The 20,144-nt window shown below is 39.1% G+C and overlaps 1 protein-coding gene across 4 annotated transcripts in view; it reads left to right on the top strand.

Moving 5' to 3' along the window:
• The window catches only part of LOC129889116 (dnaJ homolog subfamily C GRV2-like), a 43,352-nt gene that overhangs the window by 7,679 nt on the left and 15,529 nt on the right, over nt 1–20,144 (top strand). For 2 of the 4 annotated variants that reach the window (XM_055964276.1, XM_055964275.1), the window contains 2 exons: nt 13,204–13,596; nt 13,675–14,157. In XM_055964276.1, coding sequence (XP_055820251.1) covers nt 13,204–13,596; nt 13,675–14,157 — 876 coding nt within the window. Of the gene's footprint in view, nt 1–11,688; nt 11,830–12,359; nt 12,824–13,203; nt 13,597–13,674; nt 14,158–20,144 lie in introns of those variants that run through there. The other 2 variants (XM_055964278.1, XM_055964277.1) reach the window with 2 other exon arrangements.

The following is a 20,144-nucleotide window of genomic DNA, read 5'->3' as shown; positions in this document are numbered from 1 at the left end:
CAATAAAATGCTCCTAATCCCCTCTAAAGCGCATGTTCATAGTTATTTATTTGATACATAACTAATACAAATTTTGTTATTTTTTACTACCAGATACATACACCTTAACTTATTCAACTATAATGTTATGTATCTGTAGACAATATCAAATATAATTGCTAATATATAAACACTAATGTTTTTATAACAATATCAGTTTGTATCATATTTAAAGTTATGTATATGACACAACATTGATAGAACAACTGGTTGAGAGTTCTGAACATGATACATAAATTTGAATTTATAATAAATGTATATGATACATAACGACTACCAGTAATGTATCTATCTCAAATATAACATCTTATGGGCAAAACCAGATTTGTATTTGTGTCACGATTCAATTTAGCGAACTGTGATAACCAAATAATTAAAACAAGGCCTAATCCATCGGTGGCCCCTCAAAGTTGGCACCAACTTTCACTTAGACACCTCAACTAAGCTTTGTTCATTTTAGACATCTCAAGTAAGGTTCTGATGTGTCATTTTGACACTTGTTTTTACAATCACCCAAATATCTAAAGTATGTGTAATACACTTGACGCTGATGTGTCAAAGTGACCAATTAAATGAAGAAACGTGACAGATATATCAAAAATAATTTTAAAATAATGACTTTTGATTAGAAAAAAAGTGGTCATTAACTTCATTTAATTGATCACTTTGACACATCAGCGGCAAGTGTATTACACACACTTTAGATATTTGGGTGATTGTAAAAAAAGTGTCAAAATGACACATCGGAACCTTACTTGAGGTGTCTAAAATGAACAAATCTTAGTTGAAGTGTCTAAGTGAAAGTTGGTGCCAACTTTGAGGGGCCATCGATGGGTTCCGCCTTAAAATAATGTTTACATTGCCAATTAAAGTTAATAGGAGTGTATCAGGGAAAATAGATAATGTGAAAATCATTATCTGATACAAGTGCGGAAGTCTATTAATCATTATCTGTGGTTTAAATTATGATGGCATGGCAATGGAGGATAGGGGCAGGTTTCACAAAGCTCTTTCCGAATGAAAGTAAAAATCATCAGTTGGAACGTGCGGGGGCTTAATGAAGAAGCTAAGAGAAGTTCAGGGAGATCTTTAATGGGTAAATGGAAAGCTCACATTATTTGCCTGCATGAAGCAAAAATAGTAGATTGGTCGTCACAAATAATTCAACAGATGTGGGGAAATAGATGGGCTGGCTGGACTGAGCTCAAAGCAAGTGGTAGTGGGTGGGATAATAATACTTCGGGATAAAGGCTGTGGAATTGCATCGATATACTTCAAGGTTCATACACTTTCTCGTGTATGCTAGAAAGTTCTCAAGAAGAATTCTGATGGTGTTTCACAGGTGTTTATGGCCCTCATTCTAATCCAGAAAGGGAGAAATTACGGCTTGAACTTGCAGTTATTAGAGGTATCTGGAACAAGCAGTGGGTCATTGGTGGTGATTTCGATGTATGCAATTTTGAAAGTCAAGAATAACTACATCCGAAGATCAAAAGCCATGAAAAGCTTCTCAGATTCCATTTAAGATCTAAACTTAATTGACCTCCCTTGGTAACACAAGCATGGTATCAACATCTACAATTTGGGTCAAAATCGTTTCGTCTTCGAGTTCCCCAACAAAACAACTGCAGACCATATTGTAAGAGGGAAGTGGTTTTGGAAATCCCACAAATTCAACATGCAGTGGTGGTCGCTGACATCGACCTTTTTCCACGATAGGCTAGACTAGTTTTGGATCAGAGTAGTAGGCTTGCCCCTTCAACTTTGGGCCCAGAAAGTTTCCTGTGAGATCGTAAACTTATGTGGTGGCTGGATCAGAACTGAAGAAGAAACACAGCTGCGAAACCACCTTAAATAGGCTAGGATGAAGGTGAGAAGAGACAACGACTCAGTTCCGAAGTCAGTCGAACTGGTCCATAAAGGGTTAACCTTCAGAGTTCCAATCTGGGTTGGGATACCGGCAAGGGTGGTTGCCAATGAGCGAAGCAAAGTACCCACAAAGACCCATCTGTCTGATGAAGGAGCTGGTGGACTATAAGATGAAAGCCTTTTAGGCTTTAGAGAGGTGTTAGGGCACGTGGGCTCTACCTACGATCCTGACATTTTGAATTGGCCAGCTGTCCAGCATGTAATAAGGCACACGTGGCTAAGGATCCCCTTTCCACCACGGTCAAAAAGAACAGAAATGCAGTGAAAAAGAAAATTTTGGGCTCAGATCTGTTGGCCCAGTCGTCTCAATTGGGCTAATAAATGAGCCCTCCTCATTTAATTGACCTAATCTCAGCCGAACTTGAAGCTAATATTTCCAAGTCCATCATAGTGCTAAACTATGGAGAAGGAAAAGAAGTAGAACACAAACGGGAGGAAATCGAAGAAGAACATACGGTAGAAAAGAGTAAAGAAGAGGAAGTAAGAGTAACTGAAATCCCTCAAACCCTAGAAGAGAGTGGCATGCAAGATGTTGCTGTGTTGAAAAGTGAAGAGAACATCTCCGATTTGACGACAATCGCAGATGTAGTACCTTTAAATCAACACAGCCCAAGGAGGGGAAGATCCAGATTTTGATATCCCTATATGGATTCATATGAACATCATCAAATTCGCCAAAGAATTTGGTATAGATATCAAGGGGTGCAAAGAGGAAGCGACAATGCTATTCATGAAGATAGAAAGCAGCATGACACAAAAAAATATGAATACGGAAGAGAAGAACAGGAAAATGACTTCGACAGTAAAGGGATCCAGAAAATTGAAGAGCCTCGAGTGTGGAAGTAATTTCAGAAGCAATGGCACAAGAAGCTGGGGGGTTACAATATTAATTGTGATCAATGACAGTCTACATACTATCATGGAATGTGAGGGGCTTGAATTAGGCAAGCAAGAGGTGTATCATTAAAAATTTAATTCATGGATGGGAAGCTGATGTTTATTTTTTTCAAGAGACAAATTCAAGGAGATATCAAGAATTTGGTTAAAGAATTGTGGGATAACGGAGACCCTTCAGGGTGGCCCAGTGGTTTGGGCTTGGAACTTCCATGTTGGAGGTCTCAAGTTCGAAAGCCCTTGCCTGCGAAGGCAAGGTGTTTTCCTTCTGGATTGAGCTCGTCGCACCGGGCTTGCCTAGTGCGGGTTACCTCTTCTATGTAGTTTGCAAGCTTTGGTAGTTAAAAAAAAAAAGCTATTGCGTAGGAGCGAGGGTTTTACTCCGTGTGCACCCAAAGGGTAGCGGCTGCAGATTTCCCTTGTCATTAAAAAAAAGAATTGTGGGCTAACAGAGGGGTTAGATTCTGTCAATTGGAAGCTAGTGGGACAAGGGGAGGTATCCTAATTCTATGGGATGAGAAAGTATGGGCAGGAGAAGTAAGTAGCTTGGAGCCTTATTCTCTAATCTATAAGCTCACTGGAAAGAGCCAAGACTTCCTTGGTTTCTTACAGGTATCTATGCTCCAAATAGCAGAGAAGAAAAGGAAGAAGTATGGTGGGAAGTAGGCTCAGCTAGAGGACTGTTTGATGGTCCTTGGGTAGTATGTGGGATTTCAACACATTCAGATTTCCCTAACACTGCTCTAGAAACACAAGAGCAAAGAATGATCTATCTGATTTCATTGAGGATATGAGCCTACAAGATCCGCATTTGGTAGGGGGCAATTACACATGGAGGAAAGAGGATAGACATGATGCTGCAGCCATGCTTGATAGGTTCTTATTTTCTGATGAATGGAATGAGGAATTCAGGAACATCAAGCAGACAGTTTTACACAAGATAACCTCTGATCACATCCCCATAATGCTTCAAAGTGGGAATTGGGAACTTAGGGGCAGCTCGATGTACTAAAGCTCCCACTATTCGCAGGGTCTGTGAAAGGGTCCGACCACAAGGATCTATTGTACACAGCCTTACGTTGCATTTCTGCCAGAGGCTTTCTAGGGCTTGAACCAGTCACCTCCTGGTCACATGGCAACAACTTTACCAGTTACTCCAAGGCTCCCCTTCAGGAAACGGGAACCTAGAAGATCTTATTTTAAATTCAAATATTGGTGGCTGCAAACAGAAGGTTTTCTGGATAAAGTTGATGTGTGGTGGAACTCTATAGTCTGTGAAGGGAGGCCATATTTTATCTTAGCTTTCTTTCAAAAGTTAGATTGAAGGAATGGAGCAAAACTTCCCATGGGAAATGTAGCAATCCAGAAACAGAGCGAGCATCCTAAACCAGCTGATAGAATTAGAAGAAGCCCAGGACCAAAGTGCACTAAGAGAAGATGAGATACACTCAAAGGCAGAATCCTTGCAGAGTTTGAAAACATAGCTAAATTTGTGGATATAGAACGAGTGTTAATTGGCTGAAACAGGGTGACAACAACACCAAGTTTTCCATAGATCAACAAATGGTCACAGAAGATATAACAATATTGATGAACTGATGGTGGATGGGAAAGCAACCAAAAATCCAGAAGCTATTCTACCGAAGTTATATACTTAGACTGACACATGGAGACCATTTGGTGGATGCAAGGAAGACCACAAAATTACTTTTGAAGACAACCAAAGGTTACAAAAGGAATTTGAGAAACAGGAGATATGGGACTGTGTGAAACTTTGTGCTAGAGACAAAGCTCTTAGCCCTAATGGATACACCATGGACTTTTATTAATAGCGGGAGAGATTTTTATTTGATTTAATCTTGCATACTCAATACATTTCCACGTACTACATACTTTTTTAATAATTTATGATAATTGAATTTAATAACAATTTTTTGCATGGTTAAAAGTCATTTTTCTCCTAATCACCACTTTCATGCTGCATTTTACTAAAACAAGAAGATCTAATTTGCTCAAACATATTAATAGTCAAACGGCAACGATGCCCGAAGAATGGAGGTCGAGCGTAATGATCCCTCTATACAAAAACAAAGAGGATATCTAGAGTTGCAATAACTATAGAGGTATTAAGCTACTAAGCCATACTATGAAACTGTGGGAAAGAGTGGTAGAGATGAGGGTGAGGAGAGACGTGTCTATTTCAGAGAACCAGTTTGGATTTATGCCGGGATGCTCAACTACAGAAGCCATCCATCTTATGAGGAGACTGGTGGAGCAGCATAGGGAGAGGAAGAGGGACTTGCATATGGTATTCATCGACCTAGAAAAAGCTTATGATAAAGTCCCAAGAGAAATACTATGGACATGTTTGGAGGCTAAAGGTGTACCTGTGGCATACATTAGGGTGATCAAGGACATGTACGAGGGAGCCAAAACCAGGGTAAGGACAGTAGGAGGGGACTCAGAGCACTTTTCAGTGGTGATGGGGTTGCATCAAGGATCAGCTCTTAGTCCTTTTTTATTTGCCTTAGTGATAGATGGATTGACGCGACACATTCAAGATGTGGTGCCATGGTGTATGCTTTTCGCGGATGACATAGTCCTGATCGATGAGACTCGCCGCGGAGTTAACGCTAAGCTGGAGGATTGGAGACATACCTTGGAGTCTAAAGGGTTTAAGTTGAGTAGGACAAAGACAGAGTACTTAGAGTGCAAGTTCAGTGAGACACCTTAGGAGGTTGGCGTTGAAGTTAGGCTTGGTGCTCAGGCCATCCAAAAGAGAAGTAGTTGCAAGTATCTTGGGTCTATCATGCAAGGCAGCGGGGAGATTGACGATGATGTCACACATTGTATTGGGGTAGGGTGGATGAAATGGAGGCTCGCTTCCGGAGTGCTATGTGACAAGAATGTGCCATCAAAACTTAAGGGCACGTTCTACAAAGTGGTAGTTAGACCGGCTATGCTGTATGGGACGGAGTGTTGGCCAGTTAAGACTTCTCACATTCAAAAGATGAAAGTTGCTGAGATGAGAATGCTGAGATGGATGTGTGGGCACACCAGGAGCGACATGATTAGAAATGAGGCTATTCGGGACAAGGTAGGAGTGGCCTCGGTGGAAGACAAGATGCGGAAAATGTGACTAAGATGGTATGGACATGTGAAGAGGAGAGACACAGATGCCCCAGTGCGGAGGTGTGAGAGGCTGGCCATGGATGGTTACAGAAGAGGTAGGGGTAGGCTGAAGAAGTATTGGGGAGAGGTGATTAGACAGGACATGACGCAGTTACAGCTTACGGAGTTTATGACCTTAGATAGGAGGGTGTGGAGGACCCACATTAGGGTAGAATGCTAGTTCATAGTCTCGTTATTCTTCTCTATTCATAGGCGTAGTAGTGCATTACGATCTCTTGCGCTTTGACTTCTGATTTCTGTTATTTCTGTTATTATTTATTACTTTCTATGCTTTGATTACTCTATTTTACCTGTGACGCTATCATTATTTATTTAATCGTTATTTGTTATTTGTATTTATTTATTTGTATTTATTTGTTATCTATTCGTTATTTGTTTGTTGTTTTTCTCATAAAGCTTTTAATTTCCTATTCTTATCTAACATTTTTTTTATGCATTTTTTTTATGCATTTATGCTTTTACTGAGCCGAGGGTCTCCAGGAAACAGCTGTCCTACCTTGGTAGGAGTAAGGTCTGCGTACATTCTACCCTCCCCAGACCCCATGTTGTGGGATTTCACTGGGTTGTTGTTGTTGTTGTTGTTGTATGTGTTTTGAGAAAAGCTTCAATTCTACCTATGTAGCTTTGATTCCTAAAATGATGGGTGCTAAGGAGCTCACACATTTCAGACCTATCAGCTTGATTAGTAGTGCTACAAGATCAGCTCTCAAGTACTAACTGAGAGGCTCAAAAAGGTTATACACAAATTGGTGGACACCTAACAGTTGGCTTTCATCAAAGGAAGGCAAATAATGGATGTCATCCTTATGGCAAATGAACTAGTGGATTCTAGAGTCAGAAGCAATACACCTGGCATTCTTTGCAAGTTAGATATACAGAAACCTATGTCCACCTTGATTGGAATTTTTTGTTGGAGACCCTCTCTTAAATAGGATTTGGAGGTAGATGGATAAGATGGATGAAGTTCTGTATAAGCACAGTAAAATTCTCTGTCCTTATCAATGGTACCTCTACAAGATTCTTCTCTTCACAGAGAGGTTTAAGGCAAGGAGATCCCTTATCTTCTTTCCTCTTCATCATTGCCATGGAGAGTCTTAATGACATGTTGAAAATTGCTCAAGAAAATAGTTGTTTAAAGGGATTTAGAGCTTCAAACTGGGAGGATTCTGACTTGGAGATTACTCATCTGCAGTATGCTAATATTGATCTTTTGTGAGGCCAACAGGAACCAACTCATGATTCTCAGGATCATTTTTGTTCTTTTTGAAGCAATCTCAGGGCTACACATCAACTGGAATAAGAGCTTCTTATATCCAGTTAATGAGGTTCCTAATTTAACCTCATTGGCTTTGGATTCTTGGTGGAAGAATTGGGGAGCTACAAACTGTTTATCTGGGCATGCCATTGGGAGCTAAGAACAGGTCTATAGATATCTGGAATGGGGTGGTAGAGAAGTGTGAGAAAAGGTTGGTGAGTTGGAAAAGACAATATCTCTCCTTAGGAGGAAGACTAACACTAATCAATAGTGTTTTGGACTCAATGCTTGCATACATGATGAGCCTTTTCCCTATCCCTGATGGGGTCATTGAGAGACTTGTTGTTCTAAGAAGAAATTTTATCCGGGAAGGAAACAGTGAAACCAAGAAACTCCACTTGGTAAAGTGGGATGTACTGATTGGGAGTAAACAGAAAGGGGGTATGGGGGTAAGGAACTTAAAAACACAGAATCAATGCCTTATAATGAAGTGGGTCTAGAGAATTGCATCTAGTGAACTGGCACTCTGAAAAGAAGTAATCCATTTGAAGTATGAAATGACAGATCATTGGACCACCAAAATGGTCACTAACACTTCTGGAATCAGCCTTTGGAGGTCCATCAGGAATTTGTGGCCAAAGTTAAGAGAGAATTGCAGTATAAGAACAAAAGATGGCAGGAAGGTTTCTTTTTGGGAAGACAACGGGCTTGGAAAAGGTTCTCTAAAGGATAGTTTTAATGACATTTACATTCTAAATCAGCAGCAAAGGGCCATTGTGGCTGAAGTTTGGTCAGAACAGGGATGGAACTTGAGTTTTAGAAGACCTTTTGATGACTGGGAGATCTTGAGGTTAGTTGAGTTCTACAGCAAGTGGGAGGCTTGGAGCAATTCAAAGGAACTTGTAATAACCAAGATAGATTGGAATGACAGGGTCACAGTCAAGGCAGATTCAATGTGAAAGGGGCCTTCAAAAAGTTTAATCCTTAGGTTAACCAGATTGATGACTGGCCTTGGAAGCTTATATGGAAAGTTAAAATTCCTTAGAAAGTTTCCTGTTTTACTTGGCTTTTGGCTAAACAAGCTGTGTTAACTCAAGAAAAACTCATGAAGAGAGGGATCCATCTAAGCCCTCGGTGCTTCTTATGTGAAGAAGAGTCTGAGACAGTAATTCACCTATTTCTACACTGCAGGATTACCTATCTACTGTGGAAAATCTTCATAAATATAAAGGGTCTGAGCTGGGTGATGCCAAGAAAAATAGCTCAGACCCTGAAGATCTGGAGCAGCTATGCTAACATTTCTGATCACAAGGATAGATGGAAAATTATACCACCTTGCATCTGGTGGTCTGTTTGGAGAGAAAGAAACCTCAGGTGCTTCCCGAACAAGAGCAACAACATCCAGAAGATGAAGATGAATTGTTTGTTTCATTTTTGGTGTAAACAGGAGTTTATGGAAGATCTAGAATCATTTTTAGATATCTTAAGCTTTTTGTAATTTTGGTTAAAGGGTTGAGGATCTTCCAGATACTCTACCTCAATTGTAATTAGGAAACCTTGTAACTTCTTGTGGCAGGTTTCTGATTTTTTAAAAATAGAATACAAGAAGTTACTTTCTCAAAAACATCAACAAAAAGACAAGATGGTGGTCCTAAAAAGGGAACTACAACAGATTGCTAAGGCTAAAGAAGTATCATGGAGGCAAAAATCTAGGTGTTTATGGCTCAAGGAGGGTGATAGAAACACCAAATATTTTCAAAGGATTGCGAACTCCCACAGGAGGAGCAATCAGATTGATATGTTGAAGATGGGAGATGAGATTATTGATGATAAAGATCAAATCAAGAACGAAATCTCGACTTTTATCAAAATCTATACACTGAAAAAAGCAATGGACGCCTACTGCAACCTTTGAAGATCTAGCCAGCCTTACTATGGAGGAAAAAGAATGGTTAGAAAGAGCTTTTAAGGAAGATGAAATTCTTGCAACAATTAACTCTTGCGCTACCGATAAAGCTCTAGGTCCCAATGGCTATAATATGGCATTTTACCAGAAGCCATGGGATTTTATTAAAATTGATATTTTGGGGGCAATGCATCACTTCCATCAATACCTTACATGGTAAGGTCCAACAATGCCTCTTTTATCACTCTTGTTCCAAAAGAGAAGGGTGCCATCGAACTCAGAGACTATAGGCCGATTAGCCTTATAGGCAGTGTCTACAAAATCCTTGCCAAAGTCCTTGTGGAAAAACTTGAAACTGTAATTGGGAAGTTGATTTTGGTGCAACAAAATGCTTTCATCAAGTCCAGGCAAATCACAGATGCTGCGTTAATTGCTAATGAAGCTCCAGATTAGAAGTTCAAAAGTGGGGATTGACAACTGGATATTGAAAAATCCTTTGATCAAGTCAGTTGGGCTTACCCTTGGCCAAAGCTAAAAGAAAATTGCAGCATTAGAACAGGAAATGGCATGAAGGTCTCTTTTTTTTTGGGGGGGGGGGGACAATTGGTTTGAGCGAGGCTCCTTAAAAGCTCTTTTTCCAGACATCTTCATTCTGAACCAATAACAAAGGCACACTGTGGCTGAAGTATGGTCAAATCAAGAATGGAATCTGAGTTTTACAAGGCCCCTAAATGATTGAGAGATCTAAAGACTAGTAGAGTTCTTTAGAATTCTAGACCAATTCAAAGGAACTTCTACCTCTCAAGATGGATTGATTTGGCATCACAACAACCATGGAATTTTCAGTGTCAAGGAAGCTTACAAGAAGTTCAACCCTTTCTTCTATCAGGTAGCTGGTTAGCCATGGAGACTTACCTGGAAAGTTAAAATACCTCTTAGAGTATCATGCTTCACTTGGCTACGAGCTAAGCAGGCTGTTTTGACTCAGGAAAATCTCATGAAAAAGGGTATCAATTTTATTAGATGTTTCGTGTGTGGAGAAGAGGCTGAAACAGTGAACCACCTTTTCCTTCACTGTAGGATCACTAATATTTTGTGGACTATCTTCACCAATCTTTAGGGCCTATGTTGGGTGATGCCAAGAAATATTGTTCAGACCCTGAAGATATGGAGTAGTTCTGCTAATATGTCTGGCCATAAAGAAAGATGGAAGATCATTCCCACTAGTGTCTTGTGGTCTATGTCGAAAGAGAGGAATCTCAAATGCTTTCAGAACAAGGGCAACAACATCCAGAAATGAAGATGAATTGTTTGGTTTTGTTTCATTTTTGGGTAAACAGGAGTATATGGAAGATCTAGAAGCAATAATGAATGCTTTAAGCACCTTGTAATTTTGCTTTTAGGATTGAAGATCTTCCTGATACTTTCCTATATTTGTAATTAGTAAACCTGTAACATGTTGTGGCAGGTTTGATTTTTTTGGAATAGAATACAAGCTGTTTCCTTCTCAAAAAAAATTAAGATTGTGATGTATATTTTAGGAGGGTTTGGAGGTCACGGATAAGGGTAGAAGATTAGTTGGTAGTTAAAAAGTTATCATATTACTAGCCTATTCATGTATTTGGCTTGGTGGTAGTATAGAGCACTGTGTCGGTTGTAGTATTAGCCTATTCATATATTTTTTGGCTCTTTGTATCTGACATCACCTATTCATGTGTTTTGGTGATCGCAGCTTGCTGTTGTTGTTACAATTCCTTGCTGTGTTTTTGTGAGTGCATATATGTTCCACACTGCTTTGCTTTGTATTAGCTGTATTATTGTAGTTCTTGCTTTGATATCTCGCATCGTCAGTTGTTTACTGTGTTCCTTTCTACATTGTTTTCTTCTTCTTTGTACTTGGATTTGCTGCACTTGAGCCTAGCTTTCGGAAACAGTCTCTCTACCTCCACGAGGTAGTGTGAGGTCTATGTACACTCTACCCTCCCCAGACCTTACTTGTGGGAGTACACGAGGTATGTTGTTGTTGTTGTACTTTAGTGGAACCGTTACCTGAGAAACTGGTGACCTTTTTGTAATAACCTGAAAATGAAGGTATCTCACTTGGGTTTGGAAGAACTTTCCGTTCTGAGAAAGTGAATAAGTTATATTATGGACTGGAAATGGATGAGGAATATCAGTTTGGGGCTCGTAGAATTAATTCTTCACTCAAATTTGTGCTAGATTTTCAGTAAAACAAGCTAAGGTGTATATTCTGTTGGCTATGTTATCTTTTATTCAAATGATGTACTATGATCTTCTCGGATTTGACTTTTTTGATTTATGCCTAATCACAGAGGAAACAGTCAGAGCCTTTTTTTGCACGTATAAAAATATGTCTGTACGCGTATTGGGATTTGGGAATATAGTAACAGTTTGTCACATTCCTCTAATTCCACTACCTATGTGATCGTTCAAAATGGCTATGCCATCCCAGGTAGGAGAAGTAGCATTGAGCATATTACACAGCATGGTTGCGGCACACTCAGATATAGATGATGCTGGAGAGATTGTTACACCAACACCTAGGGTCAAGTGAATCTTATCAAGTCCACGTTGCCTTCCGCATATTGCTCAGGTTAAAATATTTGACTTGTTTTGGTGCAGTTTTCTATAAGGAGTCCTTGGCTATCATTGCGGTTATATTTGACCAAAATTTTGAAGAAAATTTTGAAGTTTCATCTTATTGTGTGGATTTGGAAGAACAACAAGTACGCCTCAGTCTTAAACAAGTTGGATTAGGAACAACTGGCCTCTAAAATATATTCTGAAAGCATTGATGGCGTAGCTGTTGCTTTTTCTAGTTCATTTATCAATCCCTCCCTTCTCTTTTTATTCAATATTAGTTACTTTGTGTGAATTGGTATTTATTTTAATCAAGATTCTATTATTCTGTTTAAACATGATTTCTTCTAGTGGAAGCATGAAAAAGTTTCTAAAGTTGTGGAGAAGGTTTGTTTAGGTTCAGATGCTACTATTTCTTTAAGATTTTTCTCCTTGATAGATAAGATAATGGATAACTTGATTTATTTTTTTTGAAATAAAGAAACTTAGGTTGCAGATTCTGAATATTTATTGAAATGATCAAAAGTCATGTGAAGGTGTAAACAAACAATTTGAACAGCTTTATCTCTGTTTACATAACAAGTATGACACTAGCATTCAATATTTCTTAATGCCCTCTTGATACTCCATGCTGCTCTGTTGAATTGGTTTTTTTCTTCTTTCCAGTATCCCTATGATCAATATAAAGATTTTGCAGAGACGTGTGATATTTAATCATATTCTTCTATCCAAGTTGGAATACCACAGTGAAATAACTGACCGGGTCTTGCATTTTCAGAATAAGGGTTGGCACATAAGATTGAACAGTCTAGGCTCCAGATTTAATGCTCTTCTAATCACTTGAAAATAGTGCTTGAAATGGGAGTGGGGAAAGAAATAATTGAGAATTAGCTGTTTTTGAAATGTTGGATTCTAGTAGAGAAGCTTGATGCATGAAAATTTCCGGAGAGAGATGGCAAGCTGTGACTGTCAGACTTCAGAGGGTTTCTGACACTTCCAGGAATAAGGTGGAGGAAATGATCCTTCTAGAACTATGTTTTCTGACTGGTCCTGATTTTCTCGTTGGATTAAGTAAATTTTGGAAATGCAAAATTCTTTAGGTTCATCCTCAATGGAAGAGTTGGTTCGTGCAGCATATACAGACTAAGTTAGGAAAGAGAACATAATTAACTAATTGAAAGAATTTAGTACCTGAACTACTATTCAATGTGAAAATTATCTTTTTTATAATGGAAATAAGTGCTTTAAGCTTCACTTATGCTATCTCATATTCATTTCCGATAGTTTTCTTAAGTCTCAAGTTCAGATCACACTTTTATAGAGTGACATGGGGATGTTCTCTAACTTCCTCTCATTTGATTCTTCTTTCGTAACGGTAATTTTATAGGCTATGCTCTCTGGAGAACCTAGTGTTGTAGAAGGTGCTGCTGCTTTGTTGAAGGCCATTGTTACTAGGAATCTCAAGGCAATGATAAAATTATATAGCACTGGAGCCTTTTACTTTGCTCTAGCTTATCCTGGATCAAATCTCCTCTCAATTGCTCAGCTGTTCTCAGTGACACATGTTCATCAAGCATTTCATGGAGGGGAAGAAGCTGCCGTCTCCTCTTCTTTGCCTTTGGTAAAACGCAGTGTTTTGTGTGGGCTTTTACCTGAGGCCTTGCTCTATGTTCTGGAACGTAGCAGTTCTGCTGCATTTGCAGCAGCAATGGTTTCTGATTCTGACACTCCTGAGATTATCTGGACACACAAGATGAGAGCTGAAAATCTTATCCGTCAGGTTGTTCAGATCGACAGGATTTTTCTGTACCTTCCCAAGATTGTGAATTGCTGCTAAACTTTACCTCTATCTCTGCAGGTCCTTCAGCATCTTGGTGATTTTACACAGAAGTTGTCACAACATTGTCATTCTTTGTATGAATATGCTCCTATGCCACCTGTGACATATCCAGAGCTGAGGGATGAGATGTGGTGCCACCGTTATTACCTTCGTAATTTGTGTGATGAAGTTCGCTTTCCTAATTGGCCAATTGTTGAACACATCGAATTCTTGCAATCACTGCTGGTTATGTGGCGAGAAGAGTTAACTCGGAGACCCATGGATCTTTCTGAAGAAGAGGCTTGCAAAATATTGGAGATTTCCTTGGATGAGGTGTCAAGAGATGATGCTCCCAAAAGACAATCAGAGGAGACAGTTAATATATCTAAGCAGATTGAGAACATTGATGAAGAAAAGCTCAAGCGACAATATCGAAAACTTGCAATGAAGTATCATCCAGACAAAAATCCGGAGGGGAGGGACAAGTTTCTGGCAGTGCAGAAAGCTTACGAACGGCTGCAGGTAGTTTTCTGTTCCTAATTTAGTATTTAGACTAATATTTTCCATCTGAAACCTAAAATTTTGAAATCAGGAGAGTGAGGATGTGGGACCGGCCAGGAATTGTTGGATATGTTATAGTTTGAATCTCCAATTCCATTTTTTCTATAAGCTGTCCTCCTTTTATTATCCGATCAGTAACACATTTTAAATAGGCTCAGTGTTTTAATGCAATTGTGAGTATGGTTTGTCACTTGTAAGCTAGATCTAGGAGTTGAAGCTTCGTGACTTTTGCCTTCTAATATTCTGACATCATGTTTAATCTTGAAGTGTTAACAGTGAATGTACATACAAGTGGTAGAAACAGTGATACCTATACTACCCTACCCCCAATGGTTATGTGAATTTTAGAGGTGAGAAGGGCCTTAAATATCTTATAGAACATAAAAACTCTATGTTGATCAATTTAGCGGATTTGGTTTCCAGAAGGACTTCCTTTAGACAGTGTAAATCTGGTAAAGCACACTGCTTAATTGTGGTTAATCTATTTTATGAACTGTTTTTTGAGAATGGTAATTTGAGTATTAAAGAAAAACGCACTAGGATAGTGCCAAAGCCATAAATACAGGGAGATAGGACAGCCAATCCAACTATGAAATCCCAACAGTTACAGAGAACCTGTCAGATCTACTAAGGATACTGCCTCTTATACAGAATGATCTTTACACCAAAAATGAAAAAGAAGAAAACACTTCATCTTAAAATTCTGTAAAGAGCTATCTCTTCCTTCGAAAATTCTTAAATTTCTTTCTTTCCTTATTAGTAGGCGCATTAGCACATTATAATTTCTTGTGCTCTGATTTCTGTTATTATTTATTACTTTATGTACTTTGACTACTCTATTTTTATCTGTAAAGCTTTTGTTATTTGCTTTCCAAATTGCTTTGAATTTCTTAGCCTTATCTGACCTCTTTTTATGCTTTTTATGCTTTTTTGAGTCGAGGGTCTTTCGGAAGCAGCCGTCCTACCTTGGTAGGAGTAAGGTCTGCGTACACTTTACCCTCCCCAGACCCCACGTTGTGAGATTTCACTGGGTTGTTGTTGTTGTTGTATACAAGCAGGAACCAATCTCCACCATTTCTTCTGTCTGACTACACCTCCGTTGCAATTCCAACTCCGTATCAGGTCATTGGTGTTGGAAGGCATACACCATTGGAGGCCCAAAATGTCGAGAAAAAGTTACCACAGAAGACCAGTGAGAACAATGAAGAAACAGATGGCTATTAGATACTGTTTTCAAACCGCAAATAGGACATCTAGAGCATAATTGGAATCCCCTTCTCCTTAAATTCTCTCGAGTCAGGCAAGCTTCTCTTGCCTCTAACCAGGAGAAGCACGAAACTTTTGTAGGAACCTTAATTTTCCAAAAATATCTTCAGGCCACTGTAGTATTTGCCGATCCAAATTACACAGTATGATAATCAGACTTTACTGAAAAAAATACTATCTTTGCCCGGTATCCAGTAAAGCTTTTTTTTTTGAAATTGGTGACATGTTAAATACGTCAGAACCCAAAAAGGGCCTGCTATATCCAGTAAACTCTTATTACAAGGCTCTGTTAACCCTTTGAGTTCTTCTAGAGTCTTAAACAATTCCACAACTCTTTTTAATTCCCAGTCATTTAGAGCCCTTCTAAAAGTAATATTCCACCCTTGAAGATCCCAGATTGCATCTAATCTTACTTCAGGCTGGGAAGCAATGTTGTTAAGGACTGGGAATAAATCTTTTAGAGTACAATGGCCTAGCCAATTATCATTCCAGAACAAAGTTTTTCTACCATTTCCCACTTTGATATTGGAATTGGCTGCAATAACTCCCGAATGTGTTCTGATAGACTTCCATACTCCAATCCCATAAGGACAACTGACACTCTTTGAACACCACATCTCATCTTGCTTCTGATTACCCTTCTCCATAGAGCAGTTTCCTCCAGATTATATCTCCATAATCACTATAGTAATAGACTGATGTTTTGAGCCTTCAGATTTTGAATGCCTGAAACCCCGTCTCTCCTTGCTTGTAATAAAGGGTTTCCATTTTGCTAAGTGGATAGCTTGATTCTCTTTGTTGCCTTGCCATATGAAATTCCTTCTCAACACATCAATTTTCTCCCTTACTGTTACGACCCAAAAAATCAAGGTCATGATGGCACACATCCCAAATCCCATCCCGATGGGTAAGCCTAAAAAAATAAAACCATACGAGACTCCCAAAAGGAAAGTCAGGCCAATGTTAAACACAATAAACAGACAACAATGAAATTATCCCAAAATCTGGTGTCATAAGTATAAAGAGCATCTAATACAAGGTTTGAGTTTGAAGATACAATATAAGTGTCTGAATAATATAAAAGACAGAGAAATACAAATAAACTAGTGACAATCCGAATCTCGGGACCTCACCTCTAATCTGAGAATACACAATCTGCGAGAATGTCAGCTGTCACTTGAGGTACCCTGGCTAGTAACTGCATCAAAAAGGGACACAGAAGTAGGGGTGAGTACAATCTACATGTATTCAATAGGTTTTAGCTGACTGATTATAAGGAATTAATCAAACCTATGAAATAAACCAAGGAACGCTTCCACCTGCATACAGAAAAGTCCCACTTCGGCATCGGTGCCACCAGTTTATATATAATGGCGTGAGTAAAGGAAACCCATAATATCAACTCATTATCACAATTAACCAGATAAGTCAAATAGTACAGATATCGATGCAATGATGTGGTGGTACGGTGGAATCAAGACTATCGCACAACCTGTCGTATACACCTGCTGAGCTGTGCTACCAAGGACTCATGGGGGTCTCGCAGACCATATACCTCAATCACAATATTTCACTATCCTTGCCACCTCCTCGTGGTCAAGGGATCACAATGTATTCACTACCCTGCCGTAAAATTGCCTCAGTCAGGGTCTCAAGATACAAAGGTTTAAGGTGTTTCATTTTCTTTCTCAAAAAGAATTTCCATATTTCTTAACTTCCCAAGTTTCATGATATGATGAATGAGGATGAATTCATTAAAACTCATATAGCATGGAAGCAATATTCAACTCAACATGTAGTACAAGGTTCAAAGTTCTCAAAACTTAACCTATACATGATACTCACCTTCAATAAATAGCAATAAGAAGAAAATATTTCAATGTAAGTGTTCATCCCTTTCTCAACAATATTTCAATACTCAGGCATGCTCAAAACCCCAACTCAACTCCTCAAGCGGGCATCACAAGTCAAATAATATCATCAAGCCTCTTTCACAGGCAAATCATGAATCACATGCTCTCAAAGCAAATAAGATAACAAATAAGGTCCCCACACGGGCTATGTAATACAAATAGGCCCCCCCACGGCAACACATTAATAAATAAGCCCCCACACGGGCATCACAATATATATAACATTCTCAACTCATACTACAATCCCATTCCAAAGTCTATAACATATGAATAACTAATTACCCCATCTCAGTCTCAAAGAGGGATAACCAAACCTACCTCAATTGCCGAAATCGCACACGAACATCTCCACCGGACAAGCAACTCTCGAATTCAACGACCGAAACAACAAACCACTATCAGCAATGAAACATACAAGGAGTCTAATGAAACCCATATTGATAGGTTTCGGAACCGGGGTAAAATGGCCCAAAAATTAATTATTTTCATAGAGAGAGAGAGAGAAAAGAAAGAAGTAGAAGAAAGAAGAAAGAAAAGAAAGAAGTAGAAGAAAGAAGAACAGAGAATTCCTGAAGGTTACTGACTTATCGCAGTCTATGGACTACGTATCTTGCCTGGCTCTGTAAAATTTTTTGAAACTGATAAGTCTATAGACTATGGATCTTGCCGGGGTCTCGGTAATTTTGCACTATTACTGGCTGAGGATATCATCATGCTCAGGCAATGTATGATCTACTGACATAATGATAAGGCATGCTAAAAACTAATCAATTATCACGGAAAGATGCAACATAACTTCTGTGAATTGAATGAATGACAAGACAAGTTAAACAATATCATGGGAAGATTCAATAAACTTAAACGAAAAGAACAATAAATCATGTGAAACATCTAAGCAATATCATGTAATAATACTGAATCTGCTAAGAGATTCAAATTGTGTGATAACTCACCCTAGGACCCTCACGGTCAACTCTAGATACTTCAAAACTGTCCGATTTAGCTCATGCTTGCCTCACATGAACTAGATGGTTTAAATGCATACAAGCAACACATATAACATGCTATACAGGAAAAGCAAGCAAACTTAGAATCTAAGTCTAACTTGCCTCGAAAACGCGAATCCTTACTTCACTTGAAATGCTCAAACTGATCTAAACAATCTCCAATGGTTTCCATCTATTCAAAATCATGGTCAGAGTGATCAAAACCTCAGAATAGCCATTTTTGGGGATCCCGGTCGAAGTTAAAGTCTGGTAGATCAGGTCAACTTAAGGTCAACCTGCACCGAATCTGCGTAAACAGTCCAACGGGTAGTCCTCACCTAGAGGAGTCCAAATATATGGCGAATCTTGAAGAGAAACTACCCATATACAGAGGTTTGATTCATTTTTCAATACCAGGTAAAATCACCATCCAATCAACGGACTCAGAATTTGATAAATCCTGCGAAGCCCATGACTCTAGGATTCTGAATCCATGATCAAAATAAGTTGGAAATTGGTTGTCAATTGCATTGTCATAAAAAAAAAATTGATGGTCAATTGAGCGTTTTCCCCAAATTTATCCCCAAGGCAAGAGACCTACTACAATCCCATGATTTTGGTATTAGATTCATGATCCAAACATGTTATAATGATCAAAGGATGTCTGAAAATGTAACCTCAATGTTCTTCCTAGGTCTCCAATGTTTGTCACCTTAAATCCCCAAGTTATGCTCTAAAAATCACCTAGTGTGTTTGCCTCTGCTGTGAAACTAAGACCGCATGGCTTTCAAATCACTCCAATTATTAAGTGGTCACACTGTTGGATGCAAGATTAGCAAACTCTGAACTGACCTTATTAGGTACTTTTATGGTTTGCTTAGCACTTAAAAAGTATGCTCAGCTTATCTTTTAGAAATTATCCTTAGTGTGTACTTTTATGGTTTGATTGGCACTTTAAAAGTATCCTCTATTTATCTCTTAGAAATTTCGTGGGTTTCTTTTTATTTTGGATTTCCAACAAAATTAACGAATTTATTCAGTCTGAAAAGGATATTCTTTGTACCTTTCCTTCTCCCTCTTTCTCTTACTTACACTCAAATTGGTTTCTATTAAATAGGGTTGGACTTGTTGAAGTACTCCCGGGCCTTCTTGATTGGAGGGCTGCAGGAAGAAATGGGCTTCACTCCCAGATGCAGTGGAATGAGTCTGAAGCATCCATTGGCAGGGTGCTTGCAGTTGAGGTCAGCGTATCTTATTACTGTTACTTGATTTGCATGATTTGTAGTCTACTTTTTCTTACAGAAGCCATTCATATTGTAAGGAGATTGGTGGAGCAGTATAGGGAGCGAAAAAGGGACTTACACATGATATTCATTGACCTAGAAAAGGCCTATGACAAAGTTCCAAGAGAGGTCCTATGGAGATGCTTGGAGGCGAAATGTATACGTGTGGCGTACATTAGAGCGATTAAAGACATGTATGATGGAGCTAAGACCAGGGTAAGGACGGTAGGAGGGGACTCGGAGCACTTTCCTGTTACGATGGGGTTGCACCAGGGATCGACTCTTAGCCCGTTTCTATTCGCCCTGGTGATGGATCAATTGACAAGACAAATACAAGGTGAGGTGCCTTGGTGTATGTTGTTCGCGGATGACATAGTCCTAATTGACGAGACTCACAACGGAGTAACGACAAGCTGGAGGGCTAGAGACAGACGTTGGAGTCTAAAGGATTTAAATTGAGTAGGACCAAGACAGAATACTTGGAGTGCAGGTTCAGTGGC

The sequence above is a fragment of the Solanum dulcamara genome, chromosome 5, assembly GCF_947179165.1.
Source record: "Solanum dulcamara chromosome 5, daSolDulc1.2, whole genome shotgun sequence".
Taxonomy (NCBI): Eukaryota; Viridiplantae; Streptophyta; class Magnoliopsida; order Solanales; family Solanaceae; genus Solanum; species Solanum dulcamara.
This window is presented reverse-complemented; position numbering and strand designations above follow the sequence as displayed.